At 48.8% G+C, this 25,589-nt stretch overlaps 2 protein-coding genes across 3 annotated transcripts; one reads left to right on the forward strand and one right to left on the reverse strand.

The window, feature by feature from the left end:
- The first annotated feature begins 891 nt into the window (after window positions 1–891).
- LOC146009467 (protein S100-A12-like) lies at window positions 892–21,269 on the forward strand. Of its 2 annotated transcripts, none has more exons than XM_083149883.1 (3): window positions 892–945; window positions 6,180–6,359; window positions 21,080–21,269. In XM_083149883.1, exons 1-3 carry the CDS (start codon window positions 907–909, stop codon window positions 21,221–21,223), a joined length of 363 nt encoding a protein of 120 aa, XP_083006009.1. In that variant the 5' UTR covers window positions 892–906; the 3' UTR covers window positions 21,224–21,269. The 2 variants fall into 2 exon arrangements, with proteins under 2 accessions (XP_083006009.1, XP_083006010.1); XM_083149884.1 differs by lacking the exon at window positions 21,080–21,269 and adding an exon at window positions 7,702–7,915.
- On the reverse strand, window positions 12,920–15,321 carry LOC146007320 (protein S100-A1-like). The gene is made up of 3 exons (XM_083145664.1): window positions 15,289–15,321; window positions 13,301–13,501; window positions 12,920–13,214 (listed from the first exon to the last, which is right to left on the reverse strand). Exons 2-3 carry the CDS (start codon window positions 13,439–13,441, stop codon window positions 13,074–13,076), a joined length of 282 nt encoding a protein of 93 aa, XP_083001790.1. The 5' UTR covers window positions 13,442–13,501; window positions 15,289–15,321; the 3' UTR covers window positions 12,920–13,073.
- Window positions 21,270–25,589: the final 4,320 nt, after the last annotated feature.

Here is a 25,589-nt window from a genome sequence, read left to right on the forward strand (position 1 = left end):
GTTGGTTGACATTCAAGAAGGTCGATATGACTGTAGGTCGACTTATGCATTAGGTCGACATGGGGGTAGGTCGACAGTCACAGGGTGGACATGGGGTCTTGTTACATGTTTTTGTACGTGAAACGTGCCCACAGGCGGCACAGTACTTCATGCCCTACCATTCACTACGGAGCGCGGTGCGAGAATAAAATAGTGTGCCGAGTGTAGCGAGGCACCGTGCCCGAAGTATGGAGAGCGCAGCGAGCCATGGAGGGGACGCGGTGCTATGTTTCAGTGTCCATGTCAACTGTGTCAACATTCAGGACAAATAAAATGTGAAAAGCCCCATGTCGAACTTTTGACTGTAGTCCTACCCCCATGTCGACCTAATGCTTGTGTCAACCTAATGACCCTGTCGACCGAACCCATGTCGACTTACATGTTGACCTTCCTGCATGTCGGCCAACATGCTGGTGACCTATGGATCCCTACCCCTCTCAGCAGGAATATAAATGGTGCTTATACATAACAGTGATACGGAGGAGACACAGAACGCTGTTCCCTGGTAACGTAACCTTTATCTCCATGGCAACACGTACATGCAGGGATCAGTATATCTATAGGGGTGAGACTCAGGCTGGGTACACACCTATAGATTTCTCTGCCCAATCTGTGCGGTGGACACCGGGATCTGGTGACGTGAGGGACATATGACCATCAGCCATTGCTCACAAACACCGGGGACACATTGGGCGTCTGGTGAAATCCATTTGATCCAACAGATTTGTCCAAATAATCGTTCTGTCCATTTTCCAGTGTTTGGGAGCAGATGATTGGTTGCCATATGCTGCTGAACATTACCAGAATTAGGTGTCCCCCCGACATTAGTCACACAGCGCCCATAGTCTCACCAATGGCTGACGGGCAATGATCAGCTCCCGGGCTGCAGAGCTTACAATTAGCAGGGTAATATTCTCTGTACGGCGTACCCATGGGGTGTCAGTAGTCCATTCCTGTTATCTATTGTAACGCCCGCAGAGACCCCGCTCACCCGCCAGTCTGTCATACACACATATACAAGTGACGGCACACAAGGGGCGACGCAGCGGCATGTTTTGGGTCACATTTGCTTTGTGTCGCTGACCGGCTTCTGAGCAGCCCATGTGACCTGTCATGTGACCACAATATATACATGGCTGCCGATTATTCCTCTGTGTACCCCAGACAGCGCGTGCAGCCCATGTGACCTGTAATCTGGTCATGTGACCACAATATATACATGGCTGCCGATTATTCTTCTGTGTACCACAGACAGCGTGTGGCCATAAATAGACTTGTCTCCTCCTTATCACTGTTATTATATATAAGCAGCATTTATATTCCTGCTGAGAGGACTCGGACATTATTATTGTTGTATATAGGGCAGCTGCGTGTGCACTTATTACTGCTAATTACATGTGCGTCCCATTAGCCAATTATGGGTGGTACTTATATACCTGGCTCAGTCATTACCCCACATGTCTCTGAGGGAGCTGGGTGTCCAGACTGTGTAAGGTAAAGGGGCTGGTTGGTATTTGTGGTTCCACTTGGAATGTTTTCTGTGTGTGTGACTTTTGCAGATGGACAAATTATGTTGGAGGGGCAGATGTAACAGGTGCAGAGTGTGCCTTTTGGGTGGGGTGTGTTCAAACTGAAATCTAAACTGCAGTTTAAGCATACCTCCCAACATGACCCTCTCCAGGAGGACACATTGCTCTGCTGCTGCACTTCCCTCTTATTGTATGACTAGCTGACCCGCCCGGCGTTTCCCGGGAAAGCCTTGGGGGTTTTTTATTTCCAAAATTGCTGAAAAATATCCCCTTACAGTATGTTGTGCCTAAGATTATAATTTGTTAAAATTTCCACCATAGTGTTAGAATGTGTTTGCATTGATGCTCAATGACGGCAATCAGGTGTGGTGGTGTTTGAAACACAACGCTCCTGAGTTGATAACTTGTATGTGTTGCTGAATTCCACATCCACTCCTGAGACTTAGCGCCTATGACATACACTCCAACATCTGAGGGTCAGAAATCGGTATAAAATCAGAAAGGGACGTGGCCACACCTCCACTTTTATACTTTCAATGGTACAGTTTCTAGGGTGTAATTACAGGCGCTGAGTGCGTGGAGACCGGGGTGGGCATTACTTACCACGCCATAATTAATTCAAAATTCACCGCTCCCCCTCACTGATCCTGCCTGCAGCAGTCTCTGAGGTCTGGAGATCTGTAAAGCACATGCAACGGGCATCTCTACCAACAGTGGGGCAGTCCCTGAGTGTGGGAGCAGGTGCGTGGGCCCCTGGCCACAAGATGTCATGACGTGACGCACTCTACCCACACCACTGGGAACGGGTGCAATGGGCCAAATTCTTCCCTACACCCGACAGGCCAATCCAGCCGTCGCAATCATAAATGGGTGCATTGATAAGGTTTGGAGTGTAAGAAGTAGAAGAATAACACTGAGATAAAGTATTTGTCATGTTAAAGTGTACATTTTACTCAATAAATCGTGAGAAAATATATAAGTGTACATAGAAGTACAATCAAGCATTCAAAGTAGGATTAAAAATAAATTCTGATTCAAACTGAAAATTGTTTGGATGGGGGTGGGTTGCGAAACAAATGTATAGGTGGGGGGTATGGATATTGTGGGCATAATTGGTGTTTGATACACCTACAGGGGGTCCTCAATTGATGGGATTTTCACTACAGTGTCACCATAGTGGGATTCCCAATTGGGTTCAGGTGGTCTTTTAGGAACCCTTTACAATCCCGTAGGTCTCTTCTCCTTGAGCCTACAGTCACCCTTAATGATAGTAAATCACTAGGCCGGGACAAAGATTTCTCAGTACAACTGGCCGGGGAGCGAAGACGGATATGGGGGAAAATAAGATGAACCGGTACATTAGGTACAGTTTTTATTTGCCGGTACAGACTGTTAATTAAACGGCAATTTTTTTTTTTTTTTTTGTGTTGTATGTATCTGTCCAATGCGTAAGTGTGTGAGGTGTGCTATGTACCGTATTTTTCGGACCATAAGACGCACCTAGTTTTTAGAGGAGGAAAACAAGAAGAAAATATTCTGAACCCAAATAGTGTAATATAATATTATATTACACTATTTGTCACACAATATACTATAGACATTGTGTGACAGGCAGCCACACATGCACAGCGATAGTCACAGTACAGAGCAGCTTTTTAAGGCATATGAGAACCTTTTTACCTCACAACATACAGTATAAGGAACTTAAAAAAAATCCCCATTCATTTTAAATTGAAGCAGCAAAAATATTGGTTATCATGGCTTTTCACTTAAAGCACTCAGTGGAAGGAGGAGGTGAGCCGAGGGAGTCACTTTATTATAGCAAAATATTTAACCGCAGTTTAACAGCAAACCTTGGCATTTGCAGTATGACAGAAATCACTACACACACTCACACACACACACACACACACACACACACACGTTCATTTAACAGCAGCACACACACCTACTGTGTAGACACAGGTTCCCCGCGAACAGCCTGTCAGCTTACACTGCCCAAAGCGCTCTGAAGGAGGAGGAGAGGAGCGGTCGGAGTCACGTGATGCCGGCTGATGCGGACGCTCTGCTGCCGCACTCTCAGAGATGCCGGGATCAAGATGACGGCGCAGCAGCCAGCCAGGACCCGCCGCCGCAGCTACCGATATCTGCTGCCTCTCCCATCCAGCGCAGGGAGCGCTCAATAAGGTTTTTTCCCCTCTATGCTGCATATTCGCACCATAAGACGCATGTACTTTTTCCCCCACATTTTTGGGGAGAAAAAGTGCGTCTTATAGTCCGAAAAAATACGGTATATACAGTGGAGCAGATGTATTAAGCCTTAACAAGAGATAAATGCAAGGGTGATAAAGAGAGATAAACGTCCAGCCAATCAGCTCCATTCTGACTTTTTTCAAACTCCACCTGTAACATGGCAGTTAGGATGTGATTGGCTGGACGTTTATCTCTCTTTATCAGCCTTGCATTTATCTCTTGTTGAGGCTTAATACATCTGCCCCAGTATGTGTGTAGTGCCTTTGTGTATCTGTGCAGTGTTTAATAGTTTTTTTTTTTTTTGGGTGTGTTGTGCTGTTAGAAGTATGTTATATGTGTGCTTTGTGTATGTGTTCTGTGTATTGTACTGTTTTTGGGTGTGTGTTGTACCATGGGTTGTGTTATGTGTATCTGCCAAATGTGAGGTGCGCTATATATATTTATAGTGTGTGTGTGTGTGTATATCCTGGCAATGCTTAAGTGTGTATTTCTGTATCTGCACAATGTTTAAGTGTTTGTTGTACTGCATGTAGTGTGTTACTGTATGTGTGGTTTATTTTTTATTTTTTTTTGGTACTTGTCTCCTAGCATGGCGCCACCGATTTTTAATTGTATTCAATCTGGTCCATCGCATGCAACCAAATTGCATGCAATGCGATTGACCCGACCGACCCTATTTATTTTTTTTGCATTGGAACCAATGTTAAATGCCCCCCAGACCCCATTTTTCATTCAATGTCCCCCCCCATTGTTAATGCCACAATAAACGTGAAGCCGAAGCGTGGCGAGCGCAGCGAGCATTACTTAGACGTATTAAGCGTCCCCTCGCGGGGTTCGCTGCGCTCGCCACACTATATAAGATCAACTCCACGCCGACGTGCATAGTGGGGGTATTAAAAGGTCGGAGGACGCGTACCGCCACCCCTCACAGGCTCGCAGCGCTTGTCACGCTTCGGGTTGGCGTTCATCGTGGGGTGGTGTTAACAATGGGGGCGCATTTGACATAGCAATTACCCATCAGGGTGGGTATACAATAAAAAATTGGGTATGGGGGGGCCATTTAATGTAAAATTGGGTCGGTCGCATTGCATGCCATTATAATGGCATGCGATGGACCGGATTTTTTTACAATTGTCGGGAAACCTTAAAAAAAGCCGATGGGTGCCGTGCTAGGAAACAAGTACCATGTGTGTGTTTTTTTTTTTTTTTTTTTTGTGTATCTGTCCAATGTGTATGAGGTGCGCTACGTATATATGTGTGTGTGTATCCTCCATTATTCCTAATTGTTTAAAGCCTTCACCATAATGTTAAAATGTGTCATTCCTACGCAATGACAGCAATTAAAGCTGGGGAGGAGTTGTTCCTTTGTCAACGGTTTCGTCAATCTTTTTCCCAGATCATCAATAAAGTCAAATTAAAAATACTTGGTGTTTTTTGGGTAAATTTCACTTGGAAATTTAAAAACGGCTTCGCGGTGCACACCACTGGGTCAAGAGGTATCTTTTGACTGAATTTGGTGGCTCTGAGTGCTACGGTGTGTCTGCAATGCGAGAGAAACGCACACACACTCCAACTTATTATATAGATTACCATCACCTGTGCTAAACAGATTAATTGATAAGGAAGGTGACGGCAATCATACATTAAGAGGGAAGTGCAGGAGCAGCGTAATGTGTCCCTCCTGGAGAGGGTCACGTTGGGAGGTATGGTTTAAGCAGTGGTGTAAGAATTGTCGTGGGAGGCACCGTGAGTGTAGGCGCCGGGGGTCTGTGGCGCTATTGTGATGCCGTTATGCTGCGGCCAGGACTCTCAGACTTACCTGTGTCATCCCCCCCCCCCCCCCCTGCCCTGGCTTCTGCTTAAATGAAAATAGACTATCAGAAAATGTCCGCCCCCCCTACAGCAGACAGTTCTCTGAAACTGTCGGCTGTAAGGGGGAGGACATTTTGTAATGGTCCGTTTTCATACCAGCAGAAGCCAGGGCAGGAGGGGAGATAGGACCGCAGACCAAATCTGCGGCTCCCAGTCGCAGCACAGGGGCGGGGGGGGGGGGGGGGGCGGCGCTATTTTCATAATTGCACCACTGAGTGTAAGGATAAAGTAGCCAATATTTACTCTGCACAGAAACAATATAACCCGTCCAGATCTAACTGTCTTGGCACCTGTTACATCTGCCCCACCTGCAGTGCAGCATGGTTTTGTCCATCTGCGAAAATGGTATCTTTGCAAACAGTTCTGAATCCGGTTTTATGTTGTAACTGCCTCCAGTATATCCTCCTGTGCCGGTTATCTCTCCCGGGGTCTCTGTGAATATCTATCCCTTACAGGAGTTGTCTTGTTCCGTGTTCCCCCTTCTAGATATTGTACCACACCGCTGAGCTCCGACCACCCAGCCACAGCCCAGAGATGGCGACTACAGAGCTGGAATCCTACATTAATCGAGTGATTGACGTCTTTCACCAGTTCTCACTGGAGGAAGCTCTGACCAGGGGGGAGCTGAGGATACTACTGGCGGACCAGCTGGGGGACGCCATACAGGTGAGACCCCTCTAGTGTGGGGGCATGTGGCAGTGGGGTCACTTGGGGTGTTAGTGTCCAGCACATAAAGCAGGGGAACCCCGACTGTGGGATTCTAGGCTTATCATAGTGGCAGATCCTGTAAGTTCTCTACTGCTCTGGGGGGGTCCTGAACTGTGGGGGTATTGGGGCATGTTCAGTAACGTGTTGTCTGTACCATCGCCTGGTGGGAGATGAGGAACCTGTATACCACAGGAATAAGAACCCTACGGGTGATGCCCACACCCAGGGGCTGCTTATTGTGACCCTGCTCTGGTTACCTGCAGCCCTGTAACTGAATGGGTCTGTGTATAGACATGGCTGACAATAGCTGTGTATTATGGAGAATATGTAAAGCCTAGACAGAACGGCTTTCGGGACACTGGTCAGCAGACCAATCCCACAAGGGATCACCATTGTCGGGGACGTAGCCCATTCCTCCGGACCATGAAGGCCGTGTCCCTGAATGTTCTGTCACCTTGGGACTCGGCTGATGCCGTATTACAGCTATTTATCATGTGACCAGTCTCCTGAGTGCCGTTCTTCCTCCTGGCCTCTGTATTATGGAATGGAGCAGCTGTTGGTCATGAGTGCGGACCGATATTGGCACACGTCTATCCTCTGGATAATGCCATAGGTATTCCACCAGTACCCAGGCCTCAGGCCAGTAATTACTCCCAGTATGGATGGGAACGTTTCGCTACCACTCGCCACAAACTTGCTGAATCTTGACAGGTTCCGCTTGTGATTACATCTTTTACCATGGCAACCATCTGTATTGGCCAGGCCATTGTTGCATCCTACAGACTGTCCAATGGCAGCAACACAGGGGCTGAGTGACCAACAGACAGTTTCAGGTTGGACTGATTTAATCCTCGCACCGAGATTCATACCGGCCATCTGTATGACTTAGTATAAAGGTCCACGGAGCAGATGTATAAAGCAGTGAGCTAAGTGAGCAGTTGCCCATGGCAACTTGGCACTGAAGTAAATCTACCCGTATTTACTAAGCGTTAGAGATATAGTACCAACCAGTCAGCTTCCACCTACTGTTACAGGCTGGGTTTGAACCATGACAGTTGGGAGCTGATTGGTTGGTACTTTAGGGCAGATATATTAGGCTTGGTGAAGTGATAGAATGGCTAGTATGCTCATAAATGCAATTTCTGTAACAAACACTGTCTGTCTGTAACATGACAGTTAGGGGCTGATTGGTAGGTTCTAAGGCTTGTTACATAGGACCCCCACCGGGCCCCTTATCTGTAGATGTAGCTAATACACGAGGTGTCCTGGACTGGTGTAACCATCTCCCTCCCTCTGACAGGGCATGAAGGACGCGTCATACGTGAACAAGGTCATGGAAGGCCTGGATGAGAACAGACGGCCGGGTGGACTTCAAGGAGTTTGTAACGCTGGTGTCCAGCTTGCTGATAGCTTTCCACCATGCTAGGCCGCCACGTGTCTGATGCCCCCAGGGGCCATGTGTCTGATGCCCTTGGCGGGGCTATGTCTGTCTGAATAAACAGAATGTAACAGTGTTTCTGTGTCTGTCATGATTTGCAGATGTTACACAGGACGGAGCAGTGTACCGGGGGATGGGTGGGAGCCGGCCTGTAATTGGGGATATGGGTTTAATGAATCTGGGTACAGGGTTATTATATACAGCTGTGGTTCCATAACTCGGACCTCAAGGATTCCTAACTGTATGTTTTCCCGTTCTCAGCACAAGTGACATATCAGCAGGTGCCTCTGTGCTCCTTCCGGGTGACCTGGAAAACGTTGTTGGACATAGGTGTGTGCAGAGCATTCTCTTAGGGGGTGTACCATTGGAGGGGCGTGTCCATCACTGCTTATCTGCATCCATGATGTATATGCACTTCAAAATGAATCCCCACCACAAACTACAACGGGGACAGTGTGCAAAAATGTACTCTTTAATGCCCATTACACATTGTGCCAGTTCTTGACATATATTTGCAAAACAGAGACCGTGCGTGTCCAAGGAGTGTGCCACCATAATGCCTATTACACATCACACGGCCATTAAATAGTACACCACATGCCATAATGCCCATTACACATTGTGCCACACACTGTAATGCCCATTACATATTGTGCCCCACAGTGAATTGCCTATTACACATTATTCCACATGCTGCAATGCCCATTTTATGTTAATCCACACACATTGCTTATTACACACCATAATGGCCATTACATTTTATATTTTTATTAACAGTTTCTTATATAGCGCATACATATTCCGCAGCGCTTTACAGAGCATAGTTATTAGCAAAAACACAAAACAAATTACAGTACAAGACAGTTTAGGACAAGTACATGGTTAATATGGATAGTTGCATCAGGGGACAGGACACTGAAGCAAGCATCAGGGTGGCAGAGGTTTATATATTCTAAGAAAGGCACATGAGGAGAGAGGGCCCTGCTCGTGAGAGCTTACATTCTAAAAAGGGAGGGTTAGACAGACAGGGGTGAGCATAAACAGGTTAGGATGAGAGATGGTGTGCCACAATACATGTGCCATATAAGTGCGCTTACCTACATGCTTGTTGTCAGGGATTACATGCTTATTGCCAGGAGGGATTACATGCTTGTTTGCCTCCTTGCTCTGGAATGCAGGCACACACCGTGCCAGTGCTTACTGAATCAGCATTTCCGGGTAGTGCTGGTTGCCCTGACGGATGGTATAGGTGCAGGCAGACCTCTAGCATCTGTCTCCTCTATGGTGCCATCCATTTTTGGTCTGTATGTGGCAGAGACCCTGAGGCACCACTCCCCGCCTGTCTGCTTATCCTGGATCCTGATTTATTTGTTTAACAGGAACTTCAGGTGCCGGATGGCTGGGGATCCAGCAGAGGGGAGCGTCTCTGACCAGGTTCCACCTCCTCTGTACACATATTATGCCGCCAGTAGCAGTACCGCTTACACATAATGCCTGCAGTAGCAGCACTGCTTCCACACAGAATGCCCCCCAATAGTGCCACACACAATGCCCACATAGTGCTCTGTACACAGTGTATATGGGACGGAGCTGACCATGGAGGGAGGGGAGAGCTAGCTGCCACTCGTGTGGGGACAAAGCTGCCACTGCTGGGTGGAGGGGGATGGAGCTCTCACTGCTGGGTGGAAGGGGGATGGAGCTCCCACTGCCAGGAGGAGGAGGGGGGGGAGTGACAGATGGAGGGGGTACGGAGTTCATGCTGGGTGGAGGAGGGACAAAGTAGCAGCTGCCGGGTGGAGGAGGGAAGGAGGCAGTGGGCAGCATCTGGCCAGCTTCTGAAAAAGGGAAAGAGGCGGCGGGTGGTGTTTAACAGATACAGCTGACCCGGGCTGAAATCATGTGGGGGGTGGAGGGGCATCATTAAGACGTGCCTGTGCACCCTTGGCACCCACCACGCCTATGATCAGGGGGTAATGAGTGCAGCTAACAGATGACCTGGGAAATGTCAGTGGGTAATGAGTACACTGGTGCATATTGCCCGCATAATCCCTTGGGCCAAACTTAAAGCTTTGTGGGGGCATCTGTAATTGGTGCGGTGCCCATAGGCCCCCTGTCGGGGGTGTTAACATCTCACACCCTGTGCCCATGTTCTCCCATGCTTTCTGCTGGGAGAGCTGCGCAGTGCTAGTATCTACAGCGCTCAGCGGGGGAGGGAATTTATGCTGAATACAGACCCCTTCCTCTTCCTATCCCCATGTAAATGGGAGACCAGAGGGCCACCATTGTTCCACCATGGCACCGTCTCTCCTCCCCCAAAATAAAGGTCATAATGCCCAGCGAGCCTCCGATGCCCTAAGAAATGTAGAGAACTCTAATAATCTGTAAAGGTGACCATACACGACTCCATCTTCAGTGTATGACAATCTGATCTTCTGTGAGCGTCCCAGGCGGCAGCACCTCATGCAGCCTATTCACAGGTGATGTATAGCATGTGGCTACGTTCCCTGCCGCCGGGAGGATGCTAAATCTGGAGATCTAATGCCACAAAGGCAGGGATGGTGTGAGGGTTCTCTGCACCCCAAGAAGAACTTCTCCTACTGCCCACAGCCCATCCCTCTTCTCTACACACTGAGCTTGCTGGTGGTGCAGGACGCTAGTCAATCTCTGATGTTTGTTTAAAGCAGTGATAAGGGAACTCGGTCCTCGTTACCCCACGCAGTGCATGTTTTGCAGGTCTCCTCACAGAATCACAAGTGAAATAATTAGCTCCACCTTCGGACCTTATAAAATGTGTCTGAGTAATTAGTACACCTGTGCACCTGCTGGGTTACCAGCAAAACATGTGTGGGGTAATGAGGACCGAGTTCCCTGACCACTGGTTTAAAGGGACAATCATTTACACCAGTGGTTCCCAACCTGGGGTGCGCTGCAGGCAAGTCAAGGGTACTCGTAAATAATATTGGTAATGGTAGAAGTCTCCTGATGGTGGAAGGTATAACACAGGGTTGCCGACCCTCCCGGAATTTCCGGGAGTCTCCCGAAAATTGGGTGCCCCCTACCGGCCCCCCGGAAGGGTGGGCAACCCTCCCGGATTCAGGGGGGACCCCCGGATCGCGGCATTAAAATGCCGCAATCCTCGGGTCCCAGAGGAGGGGGCGGAGCTAAAACGTCACAATCGCGTCATTTTAGCCCCGCCCCCTCCACGGAGATATGTGAATTTGATGCTTTAACAGCATGGGGGTGGGGCTTAGTGATGTCACTCGTAAGCCCCGCCCCCTGAGCGGCTTCTCAAGCTCTCCTCTCCGGGCTTCTCCCGGAGAGGAGAATCTTAAAGTCGGCAACCCTGGTATAACATTGCCATGGAGATGATCCGCATTACATCACTTCTGATTCCATCATCGGCGTCTCGTTGTGCTTTGGCCTGGCCAGCAATCCCCTGAAAGCTACCGGCACTGCACTCAGACATCAGCGGTTACCTATCCCGCGCTGACACGGGGAGAGGAAGCAGCGGCATTAATCCTACCAGCATTAGCAGGAACCCCGGAGATATTACAAAGCTTGCAAGTGATCAGCACATTGATACATTGTATTACATTTCCCCATTTATCTCAATGTCTGCTAGCTTGTGTAGATGGGGTGTAGATCCCCTCCCCCCCCCCCCCCGGTCAGAGCTAGGCGTAGTGGTGTAACAGCAGATGCAACCGCTATGGTATATGGCAGCCTTAATACACAGATGATATTTCGGAGGAAATTTACTAAAGGAAATTTGTAAAAAGATAGGTATATTTGTATCCAGAAATACACTTATTTTTGACATTTACTAACCCGTAAATACGGCAATTCGTAGTCGTATTGATGTGCTATCAATACGAATAGCCATATTTTTTGGGATAGTAAATGTCAAAAAGAACTGTATTTCTGGACACAAATACACCTATTTTTTACAAATTTCCTTTAGTAAAGTTCCCCCTTCATATCATATACTTCTGTCCCATAGCTCCCTTCATCAGGGGGAGAAAGTCTGGCTCTGCCAGAGAAATGGGGTCCTGATACTGGTTAGAAGGATCCCTACCACTGCTGAACATACATGCACTGCTCGGCCTGACATGGACAGAATGAGGTACACAGTGAAAGTGGTAGCTGTCACTACCAACCCTGCTACACCTCATCTCCCTATTGTCCCCTACCCTACCCCCCCAATTGTTTGCACATGCGCTGTAGGATGCAGGTACTAGGCTCCCAGCAGAGAGGAAGGGGCCTGGCTGGAGGAAGCTGCACATGGGTCTCCCCCCCCTATTATGACACCCCTATAGCGGGGGTTAGTGTCCTGTAGTCTGTTAGTGCACCTGTGTGAGGCAGGAGTGCACCTGCGCCCGGTAGGAGTGCACCTGTGTACGGCAGGAGGAGTTTTGTTTGTTAGGTAAACACTAACTTCACTATCCCTAGAGGGGCTGCAGATCCGGGATGCCAGACGTACAATAAATAGCTGGAAGATCTCACAGAGCCAGAACCAGGGGGTAAGACAACAGACCCCGCTCTAGTAAGTTACATTTTGTACCCACAATGGCCAGATAGCAAAGTTGTGGCAGGGCATGCTGGGATATATTGCTGGGTCAGTAGAACACTCACCTACTTCCTAGGCAGATGCACAGATGCTTCATGTTGTGTTCTCAGCCTCAACGCTCCTGTACCCTTGTGCTAGAGGTCCATCTCCTCTAGAGGATAACTATCATTACTGCCCAGGATGTTCTAGGTGGCTCAGTAAGGGATATCACCAAGATCTGCTATAGCATGGTTACAGGTCAGTGTGTGGACAACATCCTACAAGCTTCTTATACCAGCCCCCAATGGTATAAACCAAGAACTACTAGTGCCCGTCTGGGTATCAGTGTTCTAACAAGAGACTACTTCAACCTTATAATCACTCACCAGTCATGTTCTAATAGAATCTGTCCCTAGAAGCCAACCACATTCATTCTGTACCCGGTATAATCATTGTCACACTGAATATTATAGGGCGACTTCCCTGCATCTCCCCAGGTATAAAGGTTCCGTACTATAAACAAGACAAAGTCAAATATCCTCCAAATCACTTTATTTATACAAAAGCGTAGCACCAGAGGATACCACACATGGTCACGTCACAGAAGCGTGGCACCAAAGGATACCATACATGGTCAGCAGTCACAGAAGCGTGGCAGCAGAGGATAGACATCACCAGGAACTTCAGAACTTCATGATTTGTCATAGAATTCATGGTAAGCCAAAATGAAGCCAGAGACAAGATCTACGTACTCCTGGAAGGACACCTTTCCATCTTTATTCTCATCCAGAGATTTCAGGAGAGCTTCCACATAGGCCGGATCTCTCTCGTTCTGAAAGGAAGGGAGAAGGTTAGAGGTTAGTGTCCTGCTTAGACATTAGTGGGAAGCACACAATGGTCCTACAGGTGGTGTCTCACCCATTGTGTAAGGACCAGCTGCTCCTTCAGCAGGTTCTGGAGCTCTCCCCTGGTCAGATGGTTCTTGTCACCCTCCTGGGTGGAGTATTTGTAGAATATATCGATCATTCCCTCCAGGGCGGTTACCAGCTCAGATGGCATCTCGGGGTTGTATGACAATAGCCGGTGAGAGCTTAGGCTGTGGGATGGTGGGACAGCAGGCTGCATAGAGGCAGATATGGGGGTTAGTAACATAAGGATGGGAAGGTCCATGCATCCTAGGGAAGAGGTAGGAGTCCTGGAGCAAGAGGTGTTACTGGAACAGGGGTGTAAGGACAACCCACCAGTCACATGCACATCAGCCTCCAGGAGCATGGAGTGTTAGAACCACGTCAGGCCACCACCATTATAGACTGTCAGACATAAAATGCAGATTCCCGTATGATAAGTGACAGCTGTTAAATGAGCCTTACATTGCTGATAGCAGGCTGATCATTTCCTGTGTGCTGGGGGTCTATGTGTGACCCAGGTATATACCTGATGGTGCAGTACCTGTGTCAGGGCAGCTCTGTGCTGGGGAACCAGGTGTAGCCCAGGTATATACCTGATGGTGCCGTACCTGTGTCAGGGAAGCTGTGTGCTGGGGAACCAGCCGTAGCCCAGGTATATACCTGATGGTGCAGTACCTGTGTCAGGGCAGCTGTGTGCTGGGGAACCAGGTGTAGCCCAGGTATATACCTGATGGTGCAGTACCTGTGTCAGGGCAGCTGTGTGCTGGGGAACAAGGTGTAGCCCAGGTATATACCTGATGGTGCCGTACCTGTGTCAGGGAAGCTGTGTGCTGGGGAACCAGCCGTAGCCCAGGTATATACCTGATGGTGCAGTACCTGCGTCAGGGCAGCTGTGTGCTGGGGAACAAAATGTAACCCATGTATATACCTGATGGTGCAGTACCTGCGTCAGGGCAGCTTTGTGCTGGGGAACCAGGTGTAGCCCAGGTATATACCTGATGGTGCAGTACCTGTGTCAGGGCAGCTCTGTGCTGGGAGAGTGGGGAACCAGGTGTAGCCCAGGTGTATACCTGATGGTGCAGTGCCTGTGTCAGGGCAGCTGTGTGCTGGGGAACCAGGTGTAGCCCAGGTATTATACCTGATGGTGCAGTACCTGTGTCAGGGCAGCTCTGTGCTGGGGAACCAGGTGTAGCCCAGGTATATACCTGATGGTGCAGTACCTATGTCAGGGCAGCTGTGTGATGGAATCAGGTGTAGCCCAGGTATATACCTGATGGTGCAGTACCTGTGTCAGGGCAGCTGTGTGCTGGGGAACCAGGTGTAGCCCAGGTATATACCTGATGGTGCAGTACCTGTGTCAGGGCAGCTGTGTGCTGGGGGAACAGGTGTAGCCTGGGTATATACCTGATGGTGCAGTACCTGTGTCAGGGAAGCTGTGTGCTGGGGAACCAGGTGTAGTCCAGGAATATACCTGATGGTGCAGTACCTGTGTCAGGGAAGCTGTGATGGGGAACCAGGTGTAGCCCAGGTATATACCTGATGGTGCAGTACCTGTGTCAGGAAAGCTGTGATGGGGAACCAGGAATAGCCCAGGTATATACCTGATGGTGCAGTACCTGTGTCAGGGCAGCTGTGTGCTGGGGAACAGGTGTAGCCCAGGTATATACCTGATGGTGCAGTACCTGTGTCAGGGCAGCTGTGTGCTGGGAACCAGGTGTTGCCCAGGTATATACCTGATGGTGCAGTACCTGTGTCAGGGCAGCTGTGTGCTGAGAACCAGGTGTAGCCCAGGTATATACCTGATGGTGCTGTACCTGTGTCAGGGCAGCTGTGTGCTGGGGAACAGGTGTAGCCCAGGTATATACCTGATGGTGCAGTACCTGTGTGCTGGGGAACAGGTGTAGCCCAGGTATATACCTGATGGTGCAGTACCTGTGCTAGGGAAGCAGCTATAAATGACACCATTAAGATAAAAGCTGATGGGGACACCACCATTACCTTACACAGTCAGGACACCCGGCTCCCTCAGAGACATGTGGAGTAATGACTGAGCCAGGTATATAAGTACCACCCATAATTGGCTAATGGGATGCACATGTAATTAGCAGTAATTAGTACACACACAGCTGCCCTATATACAGCAATAATAATGGCCGTGTCCTCTCATCGGGAAATGGTCTTTGGGTCACCAGCATGTTGGTTGACATGCAAGAAGGTCGACATGACTGTAGGTAGACTTAAGCATTAGGTCGACATGGGGGTAGGTAGACAGTCACAAGGTGGACATGGGGTCTTTCACATGTTTTTGTGCGTGAAATGTGCCAGCAGGCGGTACAGTACTTCATGCCCTACCATTCACTACGGAGCGCGGTGCGAGAATAAAATAGTGTGCCGAGTGTAGCGAGGCACCGTGCCCGAAGTATGGAGAGCGCAGCGAGCCATGGAGGGGACGCGGTGCTATGTTTCAGTGTCCATGTCAACTGTGTCGACATTCAGGACAAACAAAATGTGAAAAACCCCATGTCGACCTTTTGACTGTAGTCCTACCCCCATGTCGACCTAATGCTTGTGTCAACCTAATGACCATGTCGACCGAACCCATGTCAACTTACATGTAAACCTTCCTGCATGTCGGCCAACATGCTGGTGACCTATGGATCCCTACCCCTCTCAGCGGGAATATAAATGGTGCTTATACATAACAGTGATACGGAGGAGACACAGAACGCTGTTCCCTGGTAACGTAACCTTTATCTCCATGGCAACACGTACATCCAGGGATCAGTATATCTATAGGGGTGAGACTCAGGCTGGGTACACACCTATAGATTTCTCTGCGCAATCTGTGCGGTGGACACCGGGATCTGGTGACGTGAGGGAGATATGACCATCAGCCATTGCTCACAAACACCGGGGACACATTGGGCGTCTGGTGAAATCCATTTGATCCAACAGATTTGTCCAAATAATCGTTCTGTCCATTTTCCAGTGTTTGGGAGCAGATGATTGGTTGCCATATGCTGCTGAACATTACCAGATTTAGGTGTCCCCCCGACATTAGTCACACAGCGCCCATAGTCTCACCAATGGCTGACGGTCAATGATCAGCTCCCGGGCTGCAGAGCTTACAATTAGCAGGGTAATATTCTCTGTACGGCGTACCCATGGGGTGTCAGTAGTCCACTCCTGTTATCTATTGTAACGCCCGCAGAGACCCCGCTCACCCGCCAGTCTGTCATACACACATATACAAGTGACGGCACACAAGGGGCGACGCAGCGGCATGTTTTGGGACACATTTGCTTTGTGTCGCTGACCGGCTTCTGAGCAGCCCATGTGACCTGTAATCTGGTCATGTGACCACAATATATACATGGCTGCCGATTATTCCTCTGTGTACCACAGACAGCGCGTGGCCATAAATAGACTTGTCTCCTCCTTATCACTGTTATTATATATAAGCAGCATTTATATTCCTGCTGAGAGGACACGGCCATTATTATTGTTGTATATAGGGCAGCTGCGTGTGCACTAATTACTGCTAATTACATGTGCGTCCCATTAGCCAATTATGGGTGGTACTTATATACCAGGCTCAGTCATTACCCCACATGTCTCTGAGGGAGCTGGGTGTCCTGACTGTGTAAGGTAATGGGGGCAGGCTGGTATTTGTGGTTCCACTTGGAATGTTTTCTTTGTGTATCTTTTGCAGATGGACAAATTATGTTGGTGGGGCAGATGTAACAGGTGCAGAGTGTGCCTTTTGGGTGGGGTGTGTTCAAACTGAAATCTAAACTGCAGTTTAAGCATACCTCCCAACATGACCCTCTCCAGGAGGACACATTGCTCTGCTCCTGCACTTCCCTCTTATTGTATGACTAGCTGACCCGCCCGGCGTTTCCCAGGGAAACCTTGGGGGTTTTTTTTATTTTCTAAATTGCTGAAAAATGTCCTCTTACAGTATGTTGTGCCAAAGACCTAAGATTGTAATTTGTTAAAGATTCCACCATAATGTTAGAATGTTTTTGCATTGATACTCAATGACGGCAATGAAATCAGGTGTAGTGTTTGAAACACAATGCTCCTGAGTGTATAACTTGTGTGTGTTGATGAATTCCACAACCACTCCTGAGATTTAGCACCTATGACATATCCTCCAACATCTGATTGTCTGAAATTGGTACAAAATCAAAAAACCGACATGGCCACACCTCTATTTCTATACTTTTAAATGGTACAGTTTCTAGGGTGTGTAATTACAGGCACTGAGTGAGTGGAGACCGGGGTGGGCGTCACTTACCACGCCATAACTAATTCAAAATTCACCGATCCTGCCTGCAGCAGTCTCTGAGGTCTGGAGATCTGTAAAGAACATGCAACGGGCGTCTCTACCAAACAGTGAGGCAGCCCCTGAGTGTGGGAGCAGGTGCGCGGGCCTGGCCACATGACGCGACGCACGCTACCCGCACCACTGGGAATGAGTGCAATGGGCTAAGTTCTTCATTACACCCGCCGGACTGATCCGTGCAGCGCAGTCATAAATGGGTGCATTGATAAGGTTTGGAGTGTAAGAAGTTGAAGAGTAAGACCGCTAAAGATTTGCCATGTTAAAGTGTACAATTTACTCAATAAACCATGAAAAAAGTATACAATCAAGAAATAAAAGTAGGATTAAATAATAAATTCTGATTCAAACTGATAATTGTTTGGATGGGGTGGGTTGCGAAACAAATCTAAAGGTGGGGGGTATGGATATTGTGGGCATAATTAGTGTTTGGTACACCTACAGGGGGTCCTTAATTGATGGGATTTTCACTAGTGTCACCATAGGGGGATTCCCAATTGGGGTCCAGTTGGCCCTTTAGGAACCCTTTGCAATTCCCATGGTCACCCTTAATGATAGTCAATCACTGAGGAAGACCGTAGGCTCCAGGAGAAGAGACCAACGGGATAGTAAAGGGGGTCCCTAAAAGACCACCTAAACCCCAATTGGAAATCCCCCCCCCCCCTATGGTGACACTGTACTGAATTTCTTATCAACTGGGGACCCTGTAGGTGTATCAAACACCAATTATGCCCACTATCTATACCCCCTCCACCTATAGATTTGTTTCACAACCCACCCCCATCCAAACAATTATCAGTTTGAATCAGAATTTATTTTTTAATCCTACTTCATTTCTTGATTGTACTTCTATGTACACATATTTATTTCATGATTTTGTAAATTGTACACTATAATGTGACAAATCTTCATCTCAGTCTTATTCTTCAACTTCTTACACTCATAACATTCAAACAAATACATGCTGCGCTCATGCCCATCGACCAAACATTATCTATGAACCAAAAGAGTCTGTGAAACCCTTAAGGCCGAGCAGTGCCTAACATCCAACTGACTAACAGGGTGAGTGCAGTGTACCCACTTTGTATTGATCAATAGGTGCATTGGCCAGGACAAAGATTTCTCAGTGTAACTGGCCGGGGAGCAAAGAGACTGATATAGGGGGAAAAAAAAGAAAAACCGGTACACTTTTTTTTTTTTTTTTTTTTTTTTTTTTTTTTATTTGCCTGCCTGCTACAGACTGTTAAATAAACGGCAATTTTTTTTTTGTGTGTGTTGTATGTATCTGTCCAATGCGTAAGTGTGTGAGTTGTGCTATGTATATACAGTATCTGTGTTGTGCCTTTTATGTATCTGTGCAGTGTTTAAGTGTGGTGGTTTTTTTTTTTTTTTGGGGGGGGTGGGTATGTTGTGCCATTAAAAGTATGTTATATGTGCGTACGGTGTGCTGTGTGTTCTGTGTATTGTACTGTCTTTGGGTGTGTGTGTGTGTGTGTATATGCCGAATGTGAGGTGCGCTACATATATATGTGTAGTGTCCTGGCAAGTGTGTGTGTGTGTGTGTGTGTGTTTTGTTTCTGTATCTGAACAATGTGTGTGTTGTACTGTTTTTGGGTGTGTTATGTGTGGGTTTTTTTTTTTTTTTGGTACTTGTTTCCTGTATGCAACCAGGTTGCAAAAATCAGGCCCCCAGACCCCATTTTTCATTGTATTGCCCCCCCCCCCCCATTGAACGCCATGCCACAATCAACGTGAACCCGAAGCGTGGTGAGCGGCAGCAGTACGTGTCCTCCGACCTTTTCCTACCCCCACTATCCCTGCCGGCGTGGGGTCTCTGTGAATATCTATCCCTTACAGGAGATGTCTTGTTCCGTGTTCCCCCTTCTAGATATTGTACCACACAGCTGAGCTCCGACCACCCAGCCACAGCCCAGAGATGGCGACTACAGAGTTGGAATCCTACATTAATCGATTGATTGACGTCTTTCACCAGTTCTCACTGGAGGAAGCTCTGACTAAGGGGGAGCTGAGGATACTACTGGCGGACCAGCTGGGGGACGCCATACAGGTGAGACCCCTCTAGTGTGGGGGGCATGTGTCAGTGGGGTCACTTGGGGTGTGTTAGTGTCCAGCACATAAAGCAGGGGAACCCCGACTGTGGGATTCTAGGGTTATCCTAGTGGCAGATCCTGTAAGTCCTCTACTGCTCTGGGGGGGTCCTGCACTGTGGGGGCATTGGGGCATGTTCAGTAACGTGTTGTCTGTACCTTCGCCTGGTGGGAGATGAGGAACCTGTATACCACAGGAATAAGAACCCTACGGGTGATGCCCACACCCAGGGGCTGCTTATTGTGACCCTGCCCTGGTTACCTGCAGCCCTGTAACTGAATGGGTCTGTGTATAGACATGGCTGACAATAGCTGTGTATTATGGAGAATATGTAAAGCCTAGACAGAACGGCACTCGGGACACTGGTCAGCAGACCAATCCCACAAGGGATCACCGTTGTCGGGGACGTAGCCCATTCCTCCGGACCATGAAGGCCGTGTCCCTGAATGTTCTGTCACCTTGTGACTCTGCTGATGCCGTATTGCAGCTATTTATCATGTGACCAGTCTCCTGAGTGCCGTTCTTCCTACTGGCCTCTGTATTATGGAATGGAGCAGCTGTTGGTCTAGTCATGAGTGCGGACTGATATTGGAACACGTATATCCTCTGGATAATGTAAATTTACTGACGTGGTCTCCCATAGGTATTCCAGTACCCAGGCCTCAGGCCAGTTATTACTCCCAGTATGGAGCAGAACATTTCGCTCCCACTCACCACAAACTTGCTGAATCTTGACAGGTTCCGCTTGTGATCCCTTCTGTTACCATGGAAACCATCTGTATTGGCCAGGCCATTGTTGCATCCTACAGACTCTGTCCAATGGCAGCAACACAGGGGCTGAGTGACCAACAGACAGTTTCAGGTTGGACTGATTTAATCCTCGCACTGAGATTCATACCGGCCATCTGTATGACTTGGTATAAGGGTCCATGGAGCAGATGTACAAAGCAGTGAGCTAGGTGAGCAGTTGCCCATGGCAGCTTGGCACTGAAGTACATCTACCCGTATTTAATAAGCGTTAGAGATATAGTACCAGCCAGTCAGCTTCCACCTACTGTTACAGGCTGGGTTTGAACCATGACAGTTGGGAGCTGATTGGTACTTTGGGGCAGATTTATTAGGCTTGGTGAAGTGATAAAATGGCTAGTACTTGATAATTGGCTAGTATGCTCATAACTGCAATTTCTGTAACACTGTCTGTAACATGACAGTTAGGGGCTGATTGGAGGGTTCTAAGGCTTCTTACATATGACCCCCACCCAGTCCCTTATCTGTAGATGTAGCTAATACACGAGGTGTCCTGGACTGGTGTAACCATCTCCCTCCCTCTGACAGGGCATGAAGGACGCGTCATACGTGAACAAGGTCATGGAAGGCCTGGATGAGAACAGAGACGGCCGGGTGGACTTCAAGGAGTTTGTAACGCTGGTGTCCAGCTTGCTGATAGCTTTCCACCATGCTAGGCTGCCACGTGTCTGATTTTCCTGGGGGCCACGTCTGTCTGAATAAACAGAATGTAACAGTGTTTCTGTGTCTGTCATGATTTGCAGATGTTACACAGGACGGAGCAGTGTACCGGGAATGGGTGGGAGCCGGCCTGTAATTGGGGATATGGGTATAATGAATATCTGGGTACAGGGTTATATATACAGCTGTGGTTCCATAACTCGGACCCCAAGGATTCCTAACTGTATATTTTCCCGTTCTCAGCACAGATGCACAAGTGAGATATTAGCAGGTGCTCCTGCTGGGTGACCTGGGAAATGTGTCGGACATAGGTGTGTGCAGCCCATTCTCTTACCATTGGAGGGGCGTGTCTTTCACTGCTTATTTGCATCCATGATGTATATGCACTTCAAAATGAATCCCCACCACAAACTAGGGACAGTGTGCAAAAAATGTACTCTTTAATGCCCATTACACATTGTGCCAGGGCTTGACAAATATTTGCAAAACAGAGACCGTGCGTGTCCAAGGAGTGTGCCACCATAATGCCTATTACACATCACACGGCCATTAAATAGTACACCACATGCCATAATGCCCATTACACATTATGCCACACACTGTAATGCCCATTACATATTGCGCCCCACACTGAATTGCCTATTACACATTATTCCACATGCTGCAATGCCCAATTTATGTTAATCCACACACATACTGCTCATTACACACCATAATGGCCATTACATGTGCCATATAAGTGCGCTTACCTACATGCTTGTTGTCAGGGATTACATGCTCATTGCCAGGAGGGATTACATGCTTTTTCGCCTCCTTGCTCTGGAATGCAGGCACACCCCGTGCCAGTGCTTACCGAATCAGCATTTCCGGGTAGTGCTGGATGCCCGGACGGATGGTATAGGTGCAGGCAGACCTCTAACATCTGTCTCCTCTATGGTGCCATCCATTTTTGGAAGGGCTCATGGTCTGTATGTGGCAGAGACCCTGAGGCACCACTTCCCGCCTGTCTGCTTATCCTGGATCCTGATTTGTTTGTATAACATGAACTTCAGGTGCAGGATGGCTGGGGATCCAGCAGAGGGGAGCGTCTCTGACCAGGTTCCACCTCCTCATGACAGGGTATTGTCTAATCGCTGTGCCCATATATCCACCAAAAATGACACAACTCTCCTGTTGGATAAAATTGGCCACAGCGGCCATCTTTATTGAAACAATACAAGTTTAACAATAACCAAAACATTCCCCACGGAGGTGGTCCCCGAGGCCCTCAATAAATCTATCCACACGTCTAAGCACTTCCAGGAGTTCTTACCCCCAGCCGATAGCGATTGGCTCGAGGGCACCAATTGTCAACACCCAGTGCTCATTAATTAACCTCACCCAGGGGAGTCCAGCCCCCTCATGGGGCCCTCCCCGCCGCATAATTAAGCCTCAATGCCACTAACCTCGAGGACCCCCCTCCGCCACCAAGCACGGGATTAAACCCTTAACCCCGTGCGCCCCCCCCCCCACATCCGGAACGCTGTTTCAACTCCCTCTTGTATTCCCAACGACCAAATATCTATCCCTACAGCATTCAGGTGCACACCGTCCCCTCTCCAAAATGCCCCGGCACCAGACTCCAGTTCCCTGTGCCTCACCACCACAGCCCCGTTTCTGCCCATAAAGCGCCCAATCGCCCTGTTAACTTTAATCCGTGCCTTATTGAGCTTGTCAGCCGACCTTGCATCCCTCCAATATTGGCGTGGCACAATGTCCGACCAAACCGTGATCACCTCCGGAAACATTGCCCATAAACGCAGGAGATCAAACTTGATATCCCGTATCAACTCCCTAAATGGTCTGCCCCCAAGGTCGTTCCCACCCACATGCAACACTAATATATCGGGAGCCCTATCGAGCCGAACAAAACGGTGAAATTCCTGCAACACTCCACTCCATACCATACCGCGCTTCCCCAGCCAGCGGACCAATGCCTCCTCTCTATCCAAACCCAGCTGGCGGCCGTTCGGTCTGACATCCGCCCGTAAAGCCCCCCAAAAGACATATGAATGTCCTAAAATCCAAATCAGGCACGGAGACTGCCCTAAAACAGAAAAGAACACGCAGTCAACCTCAACAATCCCCTAAGCGAACATAAGAACGAAAACGAGACGATTCCCACCGCCCAATACGCTTAATTAACTCATCACCAAATCCCATTCTAGCAGCCTCAGTTGCGGCCCCAATACGGAAAGAGTGACCAGCGTATTCCTCACCCTTGAGGCCCAACGTCCGCAGGACTGCTCTAAACACACTTGTGAACTGGAACCGTGACAAAAAAGACCCATTTGCATGCACCAACAAAGGATCACTTCCCCTGCCCACTCTGACTTCCCTAAACCTCCTTAGTCGTGCCACCGGGCACATCTCCGACCCTGGTACAGAGAAGAGAACTACCCTCTTCCCCCTCCCTAACTGATCCGTCTTTGACCTCCTCACCACTAGCTCCACCCTATCCGAGTATAAATCTACATCCTCCTCCAACAAGCCCCCCAGCCTGGACACACTTGGACTCACGAGCTCACCTATCCGCAATGCCCCGAAGAAGGCAAGCGAGAAGGCCGCTCCGAACAACCTTTCCTCGAAATTGGAACTACAAACCGCCCCTAACTTCATGCCCATACTCTGCAACAACTGAAAGGAAACCGGCCTTCTCTGATCCTGTACCACATGGCCTCTCCTCCAACCCTTCAATGCTTGCGCAATAAGGAAATTCTTAGTGACATCCGGCCTACCTCCTGCACGAAACCCAAAAGCCAAGCCCGCCATGCAGCGCGTGATTTTTGCCACTGACCAACCAATCTCTTTACAATGGCCTATATATAACAGAACGGCCAACTCATCGTCATCCTCCTTCAAACCTGCTGCCTCACGCCATTCCAACCAGCTCCGCCAGTCTTGATTATACGCCGACCATGTATTCGGGGCCAAAGATTCCCTGATGAGCTGGTCAACTACCCGTCCAGCAGATCCCAGAGCCGACTCGGGAACCCGGTCCCCTCCCTGTCCGCCTCTGGCGCCAACTCCCGGAAACGCTCCCACTGTGAACGAGATAAGTAATCCGCAATACCGTTAGAGACACCGGGGACGTGCCTAGCCACCACCCACAAATTCAACGCCAGGCATTCTAATACTAATTGCTGCAAAATAGTGACCACTGGCGGTGAAGATGCCGACAATTGGTTAATGGCCATGACAACCCCTAAATTATCGCAGTGAAAACAAATCTTCCTATTGCGGAACAACTCCCCCCAAACCACTACTGCAACCAAAATGGGAAACAATTCCAACAATGCCAAGTTCTTTACCATGCCCCTCTGCACCCAAGACTCAGGCCACCGGCCTACACACCAATGTCCCTGGCAATATGCCCCAAAACCGCCACTCCCGGCCGCGTCTGTGAAGAGGTCTAGCTCCGTGGCCACGCATGTGTCCGACATCCACAAAGCTCTGCCGTTAAAAGCCTCCAAAAATGTTGCCCATACCCGCAAGTCACCTTTCAATTCACTACCTAATCTAACAAAATGATGAGGAAGAACCACCCCTGCCGTCGCTGCTGCCAGCCTCCTGCTGAATATGCGGCCCATAGGCATAATGCGACACGCGAAGTTCAATTTACCCAGCAAGGACTGTAATTCCCGCAATCTAATTTTCTTCACCAGCAATGCCCTCCCTACCTCAGCCTTCAAACCCAGCAATTTCTCCTCGGGCAAGCGGCACTCCATATTTTCAGTATCAATGACAATACCCAAAAAACTGATCACTGTCGCAGGGCCCTCTGTCTTGCCAGGTGCAAGAGGGACCCCAAAGTCTGCCGACACCCTTTCAACCGTCCTCAACAACAAGTCGCATACCCCAGTCCCCCCAGGACCAATACATAAGAAGTCATCCAGGTAATGAATAACTGAACTGCACCCAGAGACATCCTTAACCACCCACTCCAGAAAGGAACTAAAGGCCTCAAAATAAGCACACGACAAGGAGCAACCCATCGGTAAACAACGATCAACAAAAAACTCCCCGTCCCAACAACATCCTAACAAACGCAAACTAGCTGGGTGAACCGGCAGCAAACGAAATGCCGATTCAATATCAGTTTTTGCCAACCGGGCCCCTTTCCCAAACCGCTTCACCCACTGAACAGCCGCGTCAAACGATGTATAAACCACCGAGCAGATGTCGGGGTCAATGCCATCATTGACCGACGCCCATTTTGGAAAAGATAAATGATGTATAAGACGAAACTTGTTCGCCTCCTTTTTTGGAACCACCCCCAATGGTGAGACTATCAAATCTGGCCATGGTGGCGACCCAAATGGTCCCGCCATACGACCCA

The sequence above is a fragment of the Crinia signifera genome, chromosome 6, assembly GCF_055691185.1.
Source record: "Crinia signifera chromosome 6, ASM5569118v1, whole genome shotgun sequence".
Classification (NCBI taxonomy): Eukaryota; Metazoa; Chordata; class Amphibia; order Anura; family Myobatrachidae; genus Crinia; species Crinia signifera.